Here is a 22,380-nt window from a genome sequence, read left to right on the forward strand (position 1 = left end):
AGGTTCTTTTTGAACCGCGAATTTCCCCAGACCCCCAGTCCTACAGCTAAACAAGTCATAATTGTCCGCTCTTTGTTTCAAGGTTGAGTCAGCTAATTCTCGCGATTCTTCCACGAAACCTGGCTTCTTTATTTTCCTCGCGCATGAGTGACCACTCAAGCTAGCGTCGCTTAAGCTACTCGATCTTGTATTGGTGTGGCGGAACATGAGCTTTGCCTCGCTCTTAGATGTTGTGTTGCGTACAACAGCACAACGATTTCATGCAAGTTATGAACATCGTCGTGTGCAATGATCGACGGGAAAAAGTCTGTTTCATATGTACTGAGTACTTATGTTTCAGCAGAAGTTTGGCAAGTGTGATTTAAATATTTTAATTATATTAACATAATAATTCCTCCAACAAATAAATAAATAAATAAATAAATAAATAAATGAAATAAATAAATCTACCAAAAGTGGGTGAATAAATATATAAATAAATTAACTAGAAAGTAAGTGTATGTACAACATTGAAAATAATTACATTACACTTAACAGAATATTTACAAGAAATGTTAAACACTACAATACACAAATGTACACCTGTTACACATTAAGAAAAGTTCGAGTTATAAGCATTCGAAATACAGACAGGGTTAGCACACAAATCGGCAGAACAAATATATGGGAAAAAGAAAATTGTTTCAGGTTTGATGAATTCAAACCGTTTAGAGATTAGCGAATTGTAATGTATAGCATATTAAACAAATCTTAGAGAATTTCCGATTCGATTGGAATGCCAATCATGAGAATTCGTTCACAGTGAAAATAGTTATTGACGTTAACTTTATTTCATAAAAACGTGACCTGTTTTCTGATTTGGCACCCTTTCTGAAAGACGTAGTTCTACGTCAAAAAATGACAGTACTTGGGATCATGAATTGGAAATCTGTTTTTCACAAACAGGTGTTGAATCCCGAAAAACACCTAATAGCATGCTGTGAATTGAAATTATATCTCAAATTCAGAATAGTATTATAGGTTCCATTAACACTTGGCAATACAAAAAGATTGGTGAATGCAACCCTGCATGTAACACACAAAACAACGCCGAACCGCGCGTGGAAACACGTGTGTGCGCATGACCGCACGCTGTCTGGAGCTCGGAGACGATAGCATCGAACAAGTTGTTCCCGGTGGTTCAGACGACTTTGACAAGAGCAAAAGTTCGCAACCTTATCAGCTGTGTGTTTGGATTTTGGTTCGTAGCCAAACTCAGTGAGGTACGGGATTTTCTTTTCAGTTCGAGGTTTTCACGAAATTTCGAACCATTACAACAAATGCAGATTAGATGTCACTGAAATTAGATCACCTAATTTAACCGTCTGCTGCGTGGTTTTCAATAATTGATATGCGGAAATGTCTTCCGTTCCATATGGATTCTTGCATCTCATTTTCAGGGTGAGCAAAAGGCCACACAATGCCTAGCGCCAGGCGTATGATCCTGGGCCACGTAATGTCCGGGCTGTGTACCAAAATGAACCGGACCAAGCAACTACCGGCGGATTTGATGGAAACTCCACTTAATCGCTGCCTCAATACTTTTGATATCACATTATTGGGTGAGTGTTTTTTTTCACGTCGTCATTACTGGAACACTTCAAGAATGAAAAAAGCGTTGTTGAGAATACTGTATATTGCGTGGGCAGATTTGCATACTTGAAACGTTCTACCCTTCCTTCAATGCGAAGGTATTTGCAGCATCAGCAATATTTTGTCTGAAGAAAGTTTTTATATTCCGTATTCATTTCCCAAATTCAACGAAAATAACAAACGAAACTGAATTTGTGCGGGCTGTCTGATATCTTTTCCTAGATATTCCTGTTATACACCATCTATTTTCAACATATCTGTAACCTTGTAATATTGATGTCCAAGTGAAAGCTCTAACGCTCAAGGGCATAGAATGATAGGGTCTTCTCACCTTTTCTAGGGAGAAGAAATGTATCAAAAGTTTGAAGTAATTGGAAAAAAAAACCCTGGGAATTTGAAGGGATGTGCAGAGCCCCAACTTCGACTATATTACCAAATACCAATTACCAATAAGTATCAGATTGATAACGTCTATTTTGCAGAACCCTACTGGAATTTCCAATACCAGTTTAGGGAGCCAAGTTTGAGCGAGATATAATTCAGTGATATTTCGGCAATTTGATCTCAGAAATAAGGATAATTTTTCTCCTCATATTCCTATTTTTTCTAGAAAGGGATTGTTTAATTATGAGAGGTGTTCGAATGGAACTTCAGTTTTCAGGAACAGTTCCAATGAAGTAGCGTCATGTTTCACTAGTTACTATATGTGGAATGGCAATGGCTTTATGGCTTATGTGACTAATCATGAAAATTCGGCGTTTTGGCATAAATCCATGCTGGTCATCACTTATGTACTGCTTGCAATAGGAGCGGACGGGTTCCATCACAACTAATTCGAAGTGTTAAGAAACAGCACAAAGCGATGCAATAGCGCGATAATTATCGACGTTCCGCTTATCACATTTCCTGTGCACTGGAAACATTTCGACTGTTATCCAAAACTCAGGAAAAAAAATCTAGAAGCCACCGAAAGCCGGAAGAGATGCAAAAATAGCGTCGCTAAACTGTTTATGCACCTGTTCAAAAGCATAAATGGAATACCGTCTGGGCCTGAACTAACAGAGGACTTTAATTTATCGGCGGCGGTGAAAATCTGAGATAACTCAATATCGAAGCCGTTTAAAGAGTAACATTTCTGGCAACGGAAGCAGCTTGCGCTGAAGATAAAGAATCAATTAGAATCAATCAATCAGAAAACACAGAGAAGAACTTTCTCGAGAATAGTCGACATATCTCTTCCGTATCTGAACTAGCCGCGCCCTTGTAAGACATTGTAGAAGGCAATCCATCTTGCTTGCGCTGTTTGTTGACGTATCGCCAAAACGATTTCGGATTTAGGAGAAATTGCTTTGCAGATTACGTTGATATCTTCTGAAACAACTTCTACTTAACTTACGGTAAGTGCTGTTAATACGCCGTCGATAATTTTTACATTAGAGTTCGTTGAATTGAAAATCTCCTTAGGGTAGCTATTTTCCGTGATTAAAGTGGTGAGGCTCCAATGTTCGCCAGGGTTGTCCATTAGCGGTGGTATGAACCTTTTTGGAAACGTATCAATGACGTAGACCAACACATTAGAGAAGAGTTGAATTCATTCGTGAAAATTGTAGCTAACAGATACAGGGTCGTTTCATAAAGATGCTTTGCGCCTTTCACAAGGAGCTAGCAATGGAGGATGATGCCGTACAACCTTGACTAAACGGGTCGGTGTTAGCACCAAACTAGCAGCTTGGTATGTAGAACTGGTAAAGCACAAGGCCAGAATGCGACTGTTTTCATTTGGTACACTGTTGGTCTGTCGAAGAGTGGCACAACTGTAGCTGTTCGAGTTAGATTTCCACCCAGACCTGTTCTACAGTATAACATAGGCCTGTTATGCCCTAGCTGTTTGCATGGACTCGCTTGGACCTCTCAGGGTCGGCTCTAACACAGCCGGAGAGATTAACGCGAAAAGGGAAACACACGTGGATTTAATTTTTCGACGACTTTTATTTAAAAAATCCTAATGTCCCTACTTCCCTAGCTCGTTTACAATTTACTCACAGATGTTTGGTGTAGTGTGTCTGGGCTCGCCGTAGATTTCCCTGGTCGTTGCTGCAGTTCAGGTCCTGGACGTCGACCTGGATCTGGGTCTTCTGCTTCCGGTCCGGTTCACTTTCGGTTGCGTGGATTCTACTTCACGGGTTCGTTTGCGATCTTGTTACAAGGTGGCGAGTTCACTGGAGTATCCTACTTCGTTCTGTCCGGGTAGTATCCGGATTCAATCCGGGAGCTCACCTGTTAGGTCGGATACCAGCTCTTCAACAGGAGCACGGACGACGACATAGATAAATTGATTAATCGTCACTAGATGATGTGGGTGGTTCTAGTTTCGCCTCACCATTTGTAGCGCTGTTCGATGTTCGCGCAACTTCCAATAGATGGACGATCTATCCTAACAAATCCGTACTACAAAAACTTCCACTTTACAAGTTGAGGTTGAATATATACTGTTCCGTGAGCGCTTCTGGTCTAGTTCCAGTGGCTCAAGCAAGTGACCGAGTTCATCATGGCGAAACTCCGACGAACCCGCATAGTCACCTTCGGGTCGAGTCACCCTGGAATTCGTGCAGTCGTACCAACCGTTGCGATGAATAAGTGTGTCTTATTGTGTAGCTGTGTATAACACCTAAGTTTGTGTTGTATGTAATATATATTTTTGCCGTCTTCCTAGTACGAGGGTCGTTCAAAAAATAAGTTTCAGTGCCTCAGAAATCGCGGAAAAATAAAGTTAGAACAAAAAACAAGGTGATTTTCGTCATCTACGTTTTATTTTATTTTTTTCTACATAATCGCCGTAACGTTCGATGCATTTTCATAGCGTGGCACGAGTTTTTCTATTCCGAGCGCGAAGTGAGTAGCGTCCAACTTTTTGAAGTACAATGTAACTGCGTCACGAATTTCTTCAGTGTTATCGAATCGTTGACCACCGAACGTGTTTTTTGTCCTAACTTTATTTTTCCGCGATTTCTGAGGCACTGAACCTTATTTTTTGAACGGCCCTCGTTTCTGGATATCTTTTAAATTTTTTTTTATTTATTTGTTATATTTTGTTTCTTTTTCAATTGTCGATATTTATATATTTGTCCTGTCTAGCTATGTGTGTGTTCCACGGTTTTTTAATGAAAATATCATTTTATTTATTACCGTGGGAGGAGACGAAGCCTCAAACAACCTGAGCCAACAGGTGACCTGTCACAACAATGCACCATCTGATATCCTCGATAATCCGCACCTTCAAACTGTTGTACAGGGTTCGTGCTGCTGGTTGAAAATCTGACTTGTGAGCAGAGATGCCAACCTTCCTGATTTTTCAGGATTTCCCAGACTTTTTAGCACGCTCCCTGATATCCTGACGAATACTCAATTTATCCTGATTTTTCTGAAATAATCCTGATTTTTCCTGATTTTTGTACTCTTTACATTATCTATATATATAAAAATGGATTTCTGTCTGTCTGTCTGTCTGTCTGTCTGATTCTTATGGACTCAGAAACTACTTAACCGATCAACATGAAAATGAAACAAGCAAATGAAACCAAATTAGGCATATTTAGGTTTTAAATGTTTCTATGTTGCTTAGCCTCTCCACCCCACTCTCTAAGGTGGGAGGGGGGCTGCCATACAAATGAAACACAAATTACTGCATTACTCGAGAATTATTCAAGCAAATGAAACCAAATTAGGCATATTGAGGTTTTAGGGTGCAATACATGTTTCTATGTTGCTTAGACTCTCCACCCCCTCTCTAAGAGGGGCTGCCATACAAATGAAACACAATTTTCTGCATAACATGAGAAATAATCAAGCAAATGAAACCAAATTAGGCAATTGAAATTCTAGGGTGCAACAAATGTTCCTATGATGGTTAGACTCTCCACCCCCCACTCTAAAGGGGAGGGGGCGGGCTGCCAAAAAATAAAACTCGAATTTCGGCATTACTCGAGAATTATTCAAGCAAATGAAACCAAATTTGGCCTGTGGAGGTTTTAGGGTGCAATAAAAGTTTCTATGTTGCTTAGACTCTCCACCCCCTCTCTAAGAGGGGCTGCCATACAAATGAAACACAATTTTCTGCATAACATGAGAAATAATCAAGCAAATGAAACCAAATTAGGCAATTGAAATTCTAGGGTGCAACAAATGTTCCTATGATGGTTAGACTCTCCACCCCCCACTCTAAAGGGGAGGGGGCGGGCTGCCAAAAAATAAAACTCAAATTTCGGCATTACTCGAGAATTATTCAAGCAAATGAAACCAAATTTGGCCTGTGGAGGTTTTAGGGTGCAATAAAAGTTTCTATGTTGCTTAGACTCTCCACCCCCTCTCTCAGGGGGTGGAGAGTCTAAGTGTGATGTTTTTGTTTTCCCAAAAATCGACATAAACTTTTCGGACAACCCAATATGAGCTATCCTGATCTATCCTGATTTTTATTTTCATTCTCCCTGATTTTTTCAAATTATAGTTGGCATATATTAGGCTGTCAAAAAAGTCCTGCGGTATTTCCGCGAGGTGTCGTTGTAAGCGCGTAGTTCTAGTTGTATTCATTGTATCGAGAGATACTATAGCTTGTTGGAAAGGTATTTTTGGGCGCTATAATATAGTCCTTGACAGTGTTTTGTTTGGTTAAGTCGTTCGTGAGTTATAGTGTCGCAAATATGGAGCAAAATAAAGAGAAAATCCGACATATTTTACAGTACTACTATGACAAAGGCAAAAATGCATCTCAAGCTGCCAATAAAATTTGTGCAGTTTATGGACCCGATACAGTTTCCATTTCCACCGCACAACGATGGTTTCAACGTTTTCGTTCTGGTGTAGAGGTCGTCGAAGATGCGCCACGCTTCGGAAGGCCTGTCGTCGAAAATTGCGACAAAATCGTAGAATTAGCCGAGAAAGACCGGCATAGTAGCAGCCGTAGCATCGGCCAAGAGCTGGGGATAAGTCATCAAACCGTTATTAACCATTTGAAGAAGCTTGGATTCACAAAGAAGCTCGATGTATGGGTGCCACACACGTTGACGCAAAAAAACATCTTTGACCGTATCGACGCATGTGAATCGCTGCTGAATCGCAACAAAATCGACCCGTTTCTGAAGCGGATGGTGACTGGCGATGAAAAGTGGGTCACTTACGACAACGTGAAGCGCAAACGGTCGTGGTCGAAGCCCGCTGAAGCGGCTCAGACGGTGGCCAAGCCCTCATTAACGGCCAGGAAGGTTCTGCTGTGTGTTTGGTGGGATTGTCAAGGAATAATCTATTATGAGCTGCTTCCCTATGGCCAAACGCTCAATTCGGACCTGTACTGCCAACAACTGGACCGCTTGAAGGTAGCACTCATGAAGAAGAGGCCATCTTTGATAAACATAGGCCGCATTGTCTTCCATCAGGACAACGCCAGGCCACACACTGACGCGCCAGAAGCTCCGGGAGCTCGGATGGGAGGTTCATTTTGCATCCGCCGTATAGTCCGGATCTTGCACCAAGTGACTACCACCTGTTTTTGTCCATGGCGAACGAGTTAGGTAGTCAGAAGTTAGCCACAAAAGAGGCCTGTGAAAATTGGCTATCCGAGATTTTTGCCAAATAAGAAAGCGAGCTTCTATAACAGGGGTATTATGAAGTTGGCATCTCGTTGGGAACAAGTCATCGAACAAAACGGCGCATATTTGACTTAAAACAGATAATTGTAACTAATTTTATGAACAAATGAAAATTCAAAAAAAAAACCGCAGGACTTTTTTGATAGCCTAATATATCAAATTATAGTTATAGTATTCTTCTCTCCATAACTCGATACCTCCCTAACTCGATGGTCCCTTGCACTGGAGAAATAGTTTAGTAAAAGCAGCTACCAAATCTTTAGTAGCCAAAACATTGGTAAAATATACAAATGTTTTGTAAATATTACCAAAATTACGTAAAAGCGATGTCAGACGCAATGAACGTTCCTACTAGAGATTCGTAGATTTTACTTCAAACCATTAGTAACTTTGTTTTTTTGTCATACCCAACATCTGTGATGTGCGCACTTTGCAATCGCCATTTCTATTTTGGAGATGAAGCGATTCGGAGGTAAGCATTTTGTTGATGGTACGTTTCATTACATATATACATATTTAATATTATTAACATATGTATTTCTTTTCTTCATAGAGACACGAGAGAACAATATGCGGATGAAACGTGCTGGTGCTACAGACACTCCCTAAATAATGCAAACTAGAGCGATGCAGCTGGTAGAGGAACGGGAACTTTCCTCGTGTACGCTGCTCATAGAATAAGTTATATATTATTATTATAATGTATTCTAAGTATGTCGAGTTAAATGTAATCAAATAGAATTTTTTAAATTAAAAATAATTATTAAAAAACATTTTTATTATCCCTGATGATTATCTCTCACAAATGAGAAGCAAAATTTGCACTGATATTGCGCCAATGTTGGACCAAAAAATCGTAGTTTGTTTGACGTTTGTGCCTACCATTTTTCTTTCGTAATATGTACCAATGATTTGTAGGGTAGAAAATGACTAGAGAATTGGTAACATGTACCAAAAAATTCGTCATATTTACTAACTATTCCTCTCAGTGTGGATATCGAGTTAGAGAAAGTTGACTGTATATCGTCGGTCTCATTGGTTTTACATGAGTTCTTTCGGTGACCTTATCAGATCTCCCAAACATAACTCTTTGTTGTCGCAATTAGAATTCGATACAGAATATACGCGATAAGTAACGGAATATATTGTCGGTCTTATTATACAGACTACGCTAGATGAATAGTTCTTTTGGTTAACTTATCGGGTTTCACAAAAATAACTTTCGTCCGTCACGATTGAAGTTCAATAAAGGCGTGGTAAACAAATTACGTAATGTTAAAAATGCAAGTTCGAACAAACAGAGACGGTAAATTAATGCTAACATCTATTGGGATTATTGCTTTCAAAGCATCTGGGATTTAGCTGAGATGAATATGGCTTAGTATAAATTGATGTTGATTTACACAAGAGTAGCCACCTCTTGGTTCAATGCAGCAGTTCATGTCGTTACATTTTATCACTTGCAAAAGGTACTGGGATGTCCTTACGTGACGAGCACACCTCTAGACTTAACACATTAAGGACCGCTCACGAGTTTTCTCGTGTTTCGCGTCTCATCTGTTGCGGAGCGCTCACGAGTTTTATCGTGTTCCGAGTTCCGTCTGTTACGGATGGATCACCAAATAACTCGTGTGTTCTACACTTGATGTAACCATCAATCCTTGGTCTGCCAAGAATCTAACAAGGCCTACCGATGGTTCACCTTCATCTCATCCACACCGAAGGAAATGATCTCATTCGTGGAATCTGAAAAAATAAAGCGTACAAGTTTGCCCCGAAACGTGCGGTCCCAGACGTATGTCTTACAGATTTCTTTGCGGTCCTTAATATGTTAACATCTAACTAATTCCGTTTCATCGATTTGGGAGTTTGCGGTCTCAATATACAATAAAAATCGCAAGGTTATTCCACACATCAGCTAACGATTCCCCTTACTCAAAATATTTCGTTTCCAGTCCCGGGTTCCTTGTTTTGAGTTTTTCACCCAAGTGAGATCTCTCATGATCATGAGGAAGTATTGAACCTGCTAACTCTCGGGAAAGAGAAATCATCCGATGTTCCGTCCAGCTGAAAGCACTGCCTCCTGGAGCATTTGCAGCAACGAATAAGGCATCAATATTCAATTGATTAGAATGGTGAATCGAAAATATATATGACCTTCTTGAAGCGAGGGTTCTCGTCAAGTCCTCCATTCACATTAATTATGATTACGGGTTTGATTATTTCTGGATACAGAATAACCACAAATTCAGGCAGCTCGCACACCCTTTTAAAATCGAGCTAGTGAGAATATGCGTTCAAAGAATAGTGCCTTCCTGGACGAACTGTATGGTCAAGGTGTCTACTTTGACTTTATTCGGTCGCTAGCTAAATTGAACTACCCAGCAAACATTAAATCGTATAATTTTGCACGTGCCAAGTCTTACAAGAAATCCGAATAAATCATAATCGCATATAATATCAATCAAAGTATGTGTCGTGTATATTTGAAATCTCATAAAATGCAAAAACTCGATTTTATATACCATTATCAAATTAAGTCGCAATTCGGTATAATAAACACCAGTTTTATGATGTACATTGTCGTAAAATATATTTAATCCGCATCATATGCGTATATTACGCTGATGCAGTTTGTGTGTCGTATAAGCTTATAATTTAAATCGATTCAGTACTGTAGTAAATCGTGTTGCATGCTGAAGAAAATCATGAAACAGTAAATCATATTAGATCTTAATAAAGAACATATTACATCATATCGAAATGTGAATGAAATGCTGATGCACTCGAAAGTTTCAAGCGCTGTTGAATTAAATTTTAGATAGCCGCGCGAGATAGCTGGTGGATGATAATCCAGACGACTGGAGCTCGAACCCATATCGGAGCAGTTTTCACTAAAACTCAATCTGTGTCATTTCAAACATTCATATTCCACGCCCAACACAAGTCAATCAAACAATTATTATTTCTACAAACATAAACACTCATATATAAAAATGGCGATTCGTGAGGCTATAATAAACATTTCACGAAAATATTTTGCGCCATTTGTTTTTTTCTATGTCTGTAATAAATCGTATATGAGTATGGCAAAAGTCGTATTAGGTGCTTTGACAATTCATGAATATATTCACATTAGATCGCAATTCAATACAACATAATCGCTATTATAGCCGGTCAAAGTTGCATATTCATCCAAACAAATTCGGTAAGCATTTGTCATGCATGTATATTGCCTCCACTTTTCATGCATATGCCAGTTAGGCGTATTATATGCCAACCAAATTTTAGGGCATATGATGTTATATATACGCTTGTTATGCGATTTAATGTTTGCTGGGTAAGGATTTAAGCTGAACTTATTGAGTATGAAACTGAACTATATATACACGAATTTTTATTCTAGCTTAAAATTAAAAGAGAGAGAAAAGATCTCCCTTTCCTACTCAGATAACCGAAACCGCATCGCCTATTTGCTACATAAAATTCATCCCATGATTTCCATCCTACTTCGCTACCGCTTAAAAGGCTCAATTTGGTGAAGATTTTACGACCTATCTATTTGCTGATTGCCAGCAAGGAATCCCTATCTATATTTTCCTGTTCTTATCCTCCACTAAATAAACATTTGGAATCCTAAATAAACATTTTTGTTTCTTTGCCCTATTCCTTCTCTGCCCTTCGCGCTCATTCCATGCGCGATAAAAGGCGAGACCTAAACAAAACAATTTTTATCACCTCTCAAGTGGCCCATACAGCGCTCCTTGGGTCTTATCAAAACAGGCTTCCCGCGAAAAAGGTTATAGTGGGAAACATCTAGCTAATTGTCGGCAATAATTATTTACTTCTATTCTTTCGTCTAATGCGCTATCTATGGCGCGTTTATCTTTGGAGCTATAAAGAACAATTGAAGAAAAGGAAACGAAACATGTGGTTTCCTCCTGCTGGCATTATTTTGTTTTTCAAATGCGCGTTGCTCTACAAATTTGATATTTGATTATTTGAATTTATTTTTAGCCCTGCTATCTAAGCTGGATCCGTAACAACATTCATTCCCTGCCCCTGGTGACTGTAAGGACGTGGTCGGCGTCATTATTGACTATTTAAAGCTCGAGTCACCGAAACTTGCACAATGAGAATGATTTGCTACTTCCAAAAGCCATTCAGTGTATTCTTTGTGCAATTTCGCTGGTTCAGGTCAATTACAAAGAACAGCTACGAAATATACCAGTCTACCCAAGCTCAAGCTATTGCATAGTTAGAAATGTTGGTAGTATAGTCGTTTTAAAAAATTACCCTTTCTTGCAGGAATTGGCCACATGGTGGGAGCTGGCATCTATGTCTTAACCGGAACGGTGGCACGCGAGATGGCTGGACCCGGCATTGTGCTGTCCTTTATCTTGGCTGGAATGGTTTCAATGCTAGCGGCACTGTGCTACGCCGAATTTGGTACCAGAGTACCGAAGGCGGGGTCGGCATATGTCTACACCTATGTGTCGATTGGGGAATTCTGGGCATTCGTAATCGGATGGAATATTATCCTAGAGCACATGCTGGGAGCGGCATCGGTTGCACGTGCCTGGAGCGGATATGTGGATTCTATGTTGGGAAACATTGTGGCTAACACAACGATGAAGATTACCGGAGAAATGCACGAGCAGTTGCTGGCCAAATATCCTGATTTTCTGGCATTCGCTGTTTGTCTGAGCTACGCTATTGCACTGGCAGCTGGAGTGAAGGCGACGGCAATGATTAACAGTATTTTAACAATGGTAAACGTTATTGTGATGTCGCTCGTTGTTGTGCTTGGATTTTGGTATGCAAACACTGTAAATTGGGCGTTGCCGGATCAGGGATTTCTACCGTATGGATTTGGCGGAGTTCTAGCCGGTGCTGCGACTTGTTTTTATGCGTTCGTTGGATTCGATAGTATAGCTACTTCTGGAGAGGAAGCCATGAATCCAAAAGTATCCATTCCTTTAGCCACAATGTTATCACTTTGTATAGTGACTGTTGGATATGTATTGCTCAGTGCAGCGCTAACTCTTATGATACCGTACGATGAAATAAACCCAGTTGCAGCGCTACCGGATGCCTTCGGATTGATCGGAATATCATGGGCGAAATATGCCATTTCAACAGGTGCTATCTGCGGTATGACGACTACTCTTCTCGGATCGCTGTTTGCGCTCCCTAGATGCTTGTATGCGATGGCAAGCGATGGATTATTGTTTTCATGCTTCGGAAAGGTCAACACAAAAACTCAGGTCCCAATTCTCAACTTGGCGGTTTCTGGACTCAGCTCCGCACTGCTGGCTTTGCTTTTCGATCTAGAGAAACTGGTGGAGTTCATGTCAATTGGAACGCTTCTGGCGTACACCATTGTTAGTGCTAGTGTCATTGTGCTTCGTTACCGACCAATCGCTGTGGAAGAAACTGTTCACCTAGCGCCGGACACTCCAGGTACCGACGAGGAAGAAGGTGTCTCTTCTTCGTCCCAGTCTAGTGCGGTGGATCCCTCGTCGCCTACAAATGAAATGATCGAAATTGCTCTAGCGGGACGATTGCGACCACAGTTTCGTTGGTTGGAACCCGTTCTGGGGCGCTGTGAGCCTGGGGTAGCATGCTCCGGAGCTGTACTACTGTTCTGTGTTCTAAGCGTTGCCCTATGCTTCCAACTTCAAGCATCCTGGAACGAGCTTTATAATGGAACTTGGTGGGCTTTAGGATTATACGGATTTCTATTGTTCTGCTTGGTTGCTTGTTAGTATTAGTAATAATCTTATTTGAAGCCTATACTGATTGTTACATTCGTTGCAGGTATCGTGGTCATCTCAGCGCATCATCAAAACACACGCGGGCTTCAGTTTAAGGTACCACTCGTGCCGTATATTCCAGCTTTCAGTATATTCTGCAACATTGAACTGATGGTCCATCTGAGTTTCCTCACTTGGCTCAGATTCTTCATTTGGCTCTCGATTGGAATGCTGGTTTATTTCCTATACGGTATCCACAACAGCAAGGAAGGTGAGCTAGGGACCTCTTATTCCATGTTGATGTCAACTCAGGAAGCGATTCGAGGCTGGGGTGCTATGCATTCGGCTGGTTTCACCGGTGGAACTCGGGTAACGGTTACGAAGATTGTGAAAGGACGTGTCAGTCGCAAAAGCGTCGACAAACAAGCTATCATCGATGACGATGACGACGATTCGTAATTTGGCACTCATCAACGGAGTTCATAAGCAATGTATGGATGCACAGTGGTACCCATTACGTTTACGGTTTTGTTCGAATGTTCCATTACTTGAAAGAGATACGCATATTAGGCACCAAATATTGTTTGTCATTAGATGTTCGATTATATATTTCAGCCTACGACGGCGGTGAAGCGCATCATTGGCCAGCTTATTCGAACTCCAACTTCTAAGCGTGGACGCGTTTCTTTTTTTTAAACACTAGATTACATTGCTTTGAAAGTGACCTGATCCGATACAAGGTGCTGACCAACTTCATCGATCGCTTTCCAGTATTTATTTATTTATTCACACCGTCTTAGACAAGTCGCATAGACTGTAATTTTGTTATAACTATGGTAAACTTCTTCTTCTTATTATTATTATATATGCGTTTTTCGTCAGGTTGAAATCGTACTCGTGACAAATAAAACTTAGCTGGCGAAGGCAAGAATCGAACGGGTTGTTATAACCGTGGTTCGTTCTATGGTTTGGCACTGCTAATAGTGGGGAATTCTGAAATCGTCTAGGAGGAATGTAGAACGGGATCTGTGCGTACAATTCAGCACAGTCCATAGATCCTCTGAGAATGTCGAATATAAATAATCGCTGCAACGTGACTCGTCTAGCTGGTAGTGGCTCCAGCCCTTTGAGCTGGCATCTGTTCGGATACGGAAGAAGGTTGGTTGCATCGTTCAAAGGAAATAGCTTAAGAGCGAAGGGCAAATTTTTACGCAGTATACAGCGTGCTACTAACTAGCGAACAATAAAGTGTTTTCAGTGCATGTATATTATGGTGCCAATGAATGTATGGGAAAAAACCGACCCTAAAATTTCAAAAAGTTACCCTATACAAAATGTTCACCACCTCGAAAAAACACCCTATGCCAAATTTCAGCTCAATCGGACTTAAGGGAGAGTGGCGCAAAGCGGTCAAAGTTTGAGTTTTTTGAAAATCACCCAAGGGGGGAGTAGAGGAAATCGGGGTTTTCGAATTTTTTTTGTCAAAAATCGGCACTCTGGGACATGCGAAACTAAAAGTATGGTTTAGGGTGCCAATAAAAATAGTTATTTTGATTTTTCATTCGGAACTTGCTACGAAATGTTGATTTGCACGATAACATACCCTATGCAAAATATTAGCTCATTCGAACTTCATTTACTGGTGTCGCAGACGTTAAAATTTGAGTTTTTTCAAAACCGCAAAATCTCCAGAAATCGGGGTTTATAAAAAAAAATGTTGATGCCAAAAGTTTTAAAATTGCATGACATGTTGAGACTTACAGTCGAGATAACTATTTTCGAGATAACTATTTTTATCGGCACCCAAAACCATACTTTTCGTTTCGTATTCCGAAAAAAACTAAGTCCCAGAGTTTCGATTTTTGACAAAAAAATTTTTTGACATGAGATGACACTAGATCTCGGCGTTTCATGCAATTTTAAGACATTTGGCATCAAAACATTTTTTTTCGAAAACCCCGATTTTTCGATTTTCAAAAAACTCAAACTTTGACGGTTATGCGCCACTCTCCCTCAAGTCCGATTGAGCAGATATTTGGCATAGGGTGTTTTTTCGAGGTGGTGAACATTTTTATGAGGTTATTTTTTGAAATTAGAGATGACCATTTTCATTGGCACCCTAATGTATATCTGTAGACTCCGCTGCGTGGCGTCGTATGAAGCCTAGCACGGAGAAAGCTTTCGCAGTCATAGCAGCCACGTGCTTACCGAATCTAAGTTTGGAATCGATTGTGACTCCAAGGTAGTAGATGTACGATAAACGTTCCAATACTTCCGTTTCCATCAAGTGCTGATGACTGGCAGGACTCTGGCAACGGCCGAAGGAAATGACTTTGCATTGATTACTGTTCACACGCATCCCATTGTCGCTACACCATGCGAATCGAAGGCGAATCGATGGTACGAAAGAATTTTAGGTCGTCGGCGAATGAATGTTTAGACAAAGAAATCAGAAAGTACAAGTCGTTAATAAACATGTTGAACAACATCGGCCCAAGAACACTGCCCTGCGGTACTCCAGATGTGTTGTTCATGACACGGGATCGAGTTGAGTATAGGCGACATCTGCGGTTCTGTTACACAAATACGAGGAAATCCAATCCGTAAATGAATCTGGAAATCCCATGTGTTCCAACTTCCCGATGCGAAGGATATGCGGAACCGTGTCGAATGCTTTCGCGAAGTCAACACATAGTGGGTCAACTTGTCGTCTCTCTTCTACTTCGCGAGACAAGGCAGAACGTAGCACATGAGATTCGATGATTTAGATCGATGCCTCATGAACCCGTGTTGGCCTTCAAACATAATGGGAGACTTCACGTTATTCAAAACGTTGTGCACCAGTCTTTCGAATACTTTGCCAATGCAGCACAGTATTGTAACACCACGATAATGTTCCACCATCTTGCAGCTACCAGACTTGTGAATGGGGACGATGTAAACAGCTTTCCAGGCATCCGGAACGGTTATTTGGCGAAGTGACTGGTTAAATAAATGTGTGATTGGAGCCGCTAACTCTTTGAAGCAGTTTTTCAGCAGTAGGGGAGGTATTCTATCCGTTCCGCATCCTTTTTTGATGTCCAAGTCGTCGATAGCTCTCACAATTTCGTTTTCGGTAAATTGGATGACAGGGAGGTCGATGTTGTACGCAGGAATGTGAGCAAAACAAAAACACCAAGACGTACGGGTGATACTTTGCTGAACACGCCTTCGAAAAACGTAGCAAAAAGTTTGCGGTTTCCTCGATTGAGTTGCCTTGAGCACCATTGAAGCTCACACTACGTAGTATGCGAGTGGATGATTGTCTTTTCTTCACAAAGTCCCAGAAGCACGACGGGTTTTGCTTAACTTTGGCTTGAATCTTGGCTATGTATTAGGAGTACCGGTAAGTTTCTTCGTCTTTTTTTCAAAAACTAATTTATTCTGGAAAAATGCTTAAATATTTGATATTCAAAGTATTGCCCGTCGCTAGTCACAAATTTTTCCCCTTTTTCTGGCAATTCAAGGATCCCTTCGCGGAAATAATCGGCCAGTTTGCCGGCTAATCAAGAATCGATCCAATTATTGACTTCTACAAAATTGAAGAAGTGCTGATCAACCAGACCATGTTGCATCGATCGAAAAAAAGGCAGTAATTGGACGGAACAATGCCTGGAGAATACGGCGGGTGGGATAGGACCTTCCATTTCAGCGTGTCCAAGTATGTTTTGACCGGTTTCGCGACATGCGGCCAAGCATTGTCGTGCTGCAAAATAACTTTGTCGTGTCTTCGTTCGTATTGTGGCCGTTTTTCCTTCAGTGCAAACGCATCAGTTGTCGTCGGTATAAGTCCCCCGTAATGGTTTCATTCGGTTTTAGCAGCTCATAGTACACCACACCCAGCTGGTCGCACCAAATAGACAGCATAACCTTCTGGCCGTGAATATTCCGCGCGGCCGTGGATGCATGGCCGGGGTATCCATACGTTGCCCGACGTTTAGGATTGTTTAGGATTGCCGTTGGAGCAGTTGTTCGTACGTGAAAAAACAGCGTTCGACGTCTCGTGGCTTCAATTCATATGGTACCCAATGTCCTATCTTTCGGATCATTCTCATTGCTTTTAAACGATCGGATAAGGTTTGCTGAGCTATTCCAAGTGTATCTGCACGTTTTTGTTGCGTTTGTGACGGATCTTGATCGAGTAAAGCCTCTAATTCTTCATTTTCAAACTTTTTTGGCGGTCCGGAACGTTCTTCGTCTTCCAAGTCAAAATTGCCACTTTTAAACCGTGCAAACCACGTCTGACACGTTCGCTCAGTTGGTGCATGGTCACCATAAGCTTTCACCAAAACGCGATGACTTTCCGCAGCTTTTTTCTCCATATTGAAGTAATGAAGTAACACTCCTCGCAAAAACACTCTCGTTGGTACGAAATTCGACATATTCGAAGTGGCAAAAAACTATGTTGTTTACGCTTCAACTTTTTGACATACACTGAAAAACACGCGCAATGACAGTAGCTTTCCAACGAATCTCTGAAACTATTTGATTCAACTATTCAACTATTTGATTCACTGGAACAATAATCAAGTTACGCCATCTGTAGTAAAACTGAAGAAAATCACCGGCGCACCTAATAGTTGCCGTAGGTGCCTGATAGCATTGTTTTATACTGTAGTTCAATCTCTTGGAGGTAGTTTCGATCGTTTGTAGACTTTGAGTTGAAGAAGCGGTGACGAGCTTTCCTGAGAATGTTGCGCAAGTTTCGGAGTTCACAGGTCCACCACGGTTTACCGGACATTGAGCTGAATGAACGTTTTCTGTGAGGCACATTGTCATTAGGCACTGTGTAGAGCTTTTCATAGATTGCTGAAAGTAGATTTACTGACCGAGTTTGCAGTAGGGTTTCCCAGTCAACAGCCTCCAGAGCCATTTTCAACTGTGTGAAATTGCATAGCTTAAAATCATAGGAAGGATTGTCGTCTATTTCATTGTGCGCAATTAGATCGTCGCTGTCCACGTCGAACAGCAGAACGAACGGTGCATGGTGATTGCCCTGCTTCGCGTTTCAGTTGGGTATATAACTCTTCTACCATCGAATGTGTTCGAAGAGCAGACAAAAGAGACCATAGCCTTGTCGAAGCCCCCTGTGAATTGCCTGCATCGTTGTCTGAATCAGTCTTTTGAGCTTTCGGTGATTCTGATTCTCCAAGCTTTTTGCGTAATTCTCCATAGCTGTCGTCGGTCGATAGTATCAAATGAGGCTTTGAAGTCGATGAAAATGTGGTGCGTAGGGACTATATACTCGCGGCATTTTTGTGGGATCTGCAACAGTGTAAAAATCTGGTCTGTTGTCGAGTGTCCGGGCATGAATCCGGCGAACTTCCCACAAATCTGCTCACTATCGGTGTTAGATGGCGAAAGAAGATCTGGGATAGAATTTGATACGCACCATTCAGGATCGTGATTGCACGTTAGTTCTCATAATCCAGCTTGTCAACGTTATTGGCGTGACGTGAAAATGTTCAATTTCAAACACTTATTCCTCAGTCATTCCATAATGGATTAATGAAATTTTTGCGTCAAGTGATTTGGGTACGCCATAACAATTTATTACATCGAAGAAAATAATATACACGGCGTTTCACAACTATAGAACCACTAATTTTTTCTGAGTTTCCAGAGATATTTCGGTTGAGTTGAAGTATATAGTGTAGGATATACCAACTATCTTCATTTAAAAGACTGGCCATTTGAACTTCACTGTTGTGTTCAGGCGCGAAACATAAAAAAACAGAAATTCCAGTGTTTCATAACTATAGAACCAGATGGAAAAACTCTCACTCCTCTATAAAATTAACGTCAATTTAACATGAATTACAATAAGTTTCTAATTCATAGATCATCTTTAGTTCTCAATCAGTTCAAATAACTCATTCGGGGTGGTTTTGACCAAGCTACTCCATGTTGTAGTGTGTATCTCGTTCTACGCACATGTTTCTGAAGTCCGAGAGTTCAGTTTAAGTTTTTCTTTTTTGTTGATGCTACAGACTTCAAGCTCCCGTGGCCGAGTGGTTAGCGTCACAAACTATCATGCCGGGAGTCCGGGTTCGAATCCCGTTCTGGTTGGGGGATTTTTCGTCAATGAAATATGCAATGAAACGAAAACTACATCGCAAGCCCTGCCCCTTGTAATTCATTAGCCTGCATAAAGGGCAATGTTCAGCAGCGAGGGGCGGTCAGTCCGTTTCGAGTCGTAGAGCAATTTACACCACAAGATCAAAAGAATCAGAAGGGTAGCAAAATAACATCCATATGAGTTACATCGGCAAGCAGCAGCAAGCAAAAGTACAAATGTGCATGTCACAACGGATCTATGATATCGTAGTAGGCGTTTTGTTCTATATATTTTAATTTTAGTGACTTTCAGAATTCTGGGCTAGTTTGTCTCTGCGCAGTAGGCGTGTTATCAATTACAGACTATTCATCACAATGTAACAGTCGCCATATCCTACGTCAACTATGCAGTCGTGTCTCGGACGGAACTCGGAACTCTCCTGTGACTTTTTATAGATGGGGTAGATTACCCTTTCTTTCCACTCATCCGGTAGCTATTCCATGTCTCAGGCCCTGAATATCAACCGGTGTATACATTCTAAAAGTTTTCCCGAACCTCCCTTGCAGAGTTTCACTGCGAGATCATCCTCACCAGCTGCTTCATGCTTCTTCAGATGATTAATGGACTCCTTAACTTCACCCATTGGCATGGGTAGTAAATGCCGATGTTCACTGCACCGGTGCTGTCCTCTTCAATGCCGTCTTGGTCTCCTGTTTGCGCACTGTTCAAGTGTTCATCGTGTTGCCTCCATCTTTCGATCACCTCGCGTCTGTTCGGTAAGACCCGGTAAGACAGTATGACCCAAGCGCTTGTGTGAGGCGTTTCGTTTCTTCAAAAAATTTTGCCGTTCTCGAGAACGATAAAGCAACTCCATTTTCTCACACACTTTCGCTTCCAGGTGGCGCTTTTTTCCCGAGAGAAATATGTTTGCGGCCTTCGCTTCGTTAGATGTCGTTCCACATTCTATCGAGTCACTCGTTGCAGCATGGTTGCACGTGCCTTCTTTCTCAAAAGCACTAGACATTGTTCATCAAACCATCCGTTCCGATAGATAGGTTCTTATGTCGATAATGTCTGAGAAATGCCAACCATCGATCAAAACATGGTCAAGTTGTATTTCCGTTTACTGAGGTGTTCTGAACACGCTGAGCCTACCAATTACCGGTCTGAACTCCCCCACTTGGTCGACTTGTCCGTTCAAATCACCGACGACGATTTTGATGTCATGGTTTGGGTAGCGATAGTTTTCAGTTGCGCGTAGAATTCTTTTTTATCGTCATCGGATTGCGGCTGAGGACGTTGATGATGCTGATGTTGAAGAAGTGGTCTCGCATCCTCGATCTGCACATTCTTCCGTTGATAATCTGAGTAGAAAACCAGGATGTCTTCGGGTACGAAAGTGACCCCGTTGGCTTCGTACGAATCCAGGACATCCTTTGAATAGTGGTACGAAGCTAGATCTGGCCAGAAGATCGTAGGGCCCAGACGCTTCTGTAGACACTCCTTGAGGTAGATCTGCCCGTTTACAGTCCCGGAAGCCACGAACGGCTTTTCGAGTGACGCTTTTTTCCAATTTTCGAAAAACTGACAGCGATAAAAATACAGTGTGAACAATACACTCTAAACTACTTCTACCCAAAATTTTCCAGAAAATCCGTGATGCAATTTGATGTGGGACACCCTTGAGATGATATGACCATCTTGTAACGATCGTATCATTGAACCTTTCCAGCACACCTTCTCCAGCGATGTTGGAACTACGGACTAACAATGTTTCCAAAAGAATCCGGGCACTCGCAAACAAGTTTAAAGATTTGCAGTTCCATGTCCCGGTCTCTAGTCCGTGCTCTTTGCCTGGGTCTAGTCCGATTGTTCTGTCTCAAATTACTTTGTGAATTTTCGTGAGCGTTTTGTTTTTCCGGATGGCTTGCACCAACCTAACCGAAAGACTGCCGTACACAGCACATAGTCTCACGATTAGTCGCACCTGATATAAGGAACAGACGCTGTTTGAAGCCAGCCACACATCCATAGTGAACAGATGATCAGAACGTCCCTTAGGATCGGCATAAAATTAAGGCGCCTAGAAGTATATCCTAAGGTGAGGCCATTTCGGCACTAAGTTGGTTAGGGGAGCGGTATATGAAAACAGTACGGAAGAAAGCAGAAGGGGAATTTTTGCTTGAAGTGTGAAAGAGACAGACTGATCACGAGCGAGCTTGGGCACAAGTGTATTGTGTTTTTTTTTTTTTTTTTTATAAATTCGTTTATTTTTACAGGCTCAGTTACATAAGTTTAAAGGAGCCGAAATCTTAAATATATTTTTAAAACTATATATATGAACAATTTTCTTAAATCTATGGTTAGTAATGTGGGAAACCGATTACTCGTGGTGGACTCGAGAGGGTGTATTGTGTTTTGTTCACAAACAAAACACAGTAGACTTCCAAGATGGCTGAAGAGTGGTTTTAGCAAGTTGGCCCTCCTTAAAATACTTCTAGGCGCCTTGCATAAAACTTTAACCCGAAATGGAATGGTCGCTCGCTTTCCCATTTACACATAACACAAACATAGAGATCAAAACTAAAAGTCATGTGATAAATTTTTTTGCGTTTAATTCAAGCTTAAAGCGGACCTTACACGGTCAACTTTATTGACAATATGATGACATTTGTGAGCATAATGACAGCTGAACATGGCCGACGACGCAGAAATCCGGATTTTCTGATTTTCGAGCATCAATATCGTGACATTTCATATGGATGCATGATGTTGACGTTTTACCTCACGGACTTCCAGACTGAGTTGCCAGTTATGCAAGCGCAAATTTAATTTTTGTTAGTCTTTTTTGCGATTGCAATTAAAATTTATAAACTACTGAAATTGTAGGAATCATAAATGGAAGCTTTTGGTTTGGGAAACCGATACTTTGAATAGCAAAATACGGTACTTTTCACGATACAAATCAAAACTTCAAAGTAAACTGACAATGTGATGGTGAGAGAGAGGATGAAACTTAACAACGTTTTAGGAATTTTTTAACGTTGAACTCGGTCATTCTTTGCGCTAGTGAGCGTGTTGTGTATTTCTTCACACTCCGCTATAAAATTTGGAGAATGAGAAGAGATGGGAAAATCACAGATGAAAAAACATCATGTGTTAATTCAAGCTACAGTAGAATCCCGATTATCCGCGGAACAGTCGGGCAAACTCACCGCGATTAACGAAAATCGCGGATGACCCATTAAAGGAC

At 41.1% G+C, this 22,380-nt stretch overlaps 1 protein-coding gene across 1 annotated transcript; it reads left to right on the forward strand.

Moving 5' to 3' along the window:
- Positions 1-641: 641 nt before the first annotated feature.
- Positions 642-15,865, forward strand: LOC129765434 (cationic amino acid transporter 4). The gene is made up of 4 exons (XM_055765757.1): positions 642-1,262; positions 1,440-1,601; positions 11,583-13,037; positions 13,095-15,865. Exons 2-4 carry the CDS (start codon positions 1,460-1,462, stop codon positions 13,487-13,489), a joined length of 1,992 nt encoding a protein of 663 aa, XP_055621732.1. The 5' UTR covers positions 642-1,262; positions 1,440-1,459; the 3' UTR covers positions 13,490-15,865.
- The last annotated feature ends 6,515 nt before the right edge of the window (positions 15,866-22,380 follow it).

The sequence above is a fragment of the Toxorhynchites rutilus genome, chromosome 2 (genome assembly GCF_029784135.1).
Source record: "Toxorhynchites rutilus septentrionalis strain SRP chromosome 2, ASM2978413v1, whole genome shotgun sequence".
NCBI lineage: Eukaryota > Metazoa > Arthropoda > Insecta > Diptera > Culicidae > Toxorhynchites > Toxorhynchites rutilus.

Coding starts and splice junctions, on each gene's coding strand:
- LOC129765434 (XM_055765757.1), top strand. CDS start 1,460: ATGCCTAGCGCCAGGCGTATGATCCTGGGCCACGTAATGTCCGGGCTG. Junction 1,602..11,582: donor TTTTGATATCACATTATTGG/GTGAGTGTTTTT, acceptor CCTTTCTTGCAG/GAATTGGCCACATGGTGGGA. Junction 13,038..13,094: donor ATTGTTCTGCTTGGTTGCTT/GTTAGTATTAGT, acceptor CATTCGTTGCAG/GTATCGTGGTCATCTCAGCG.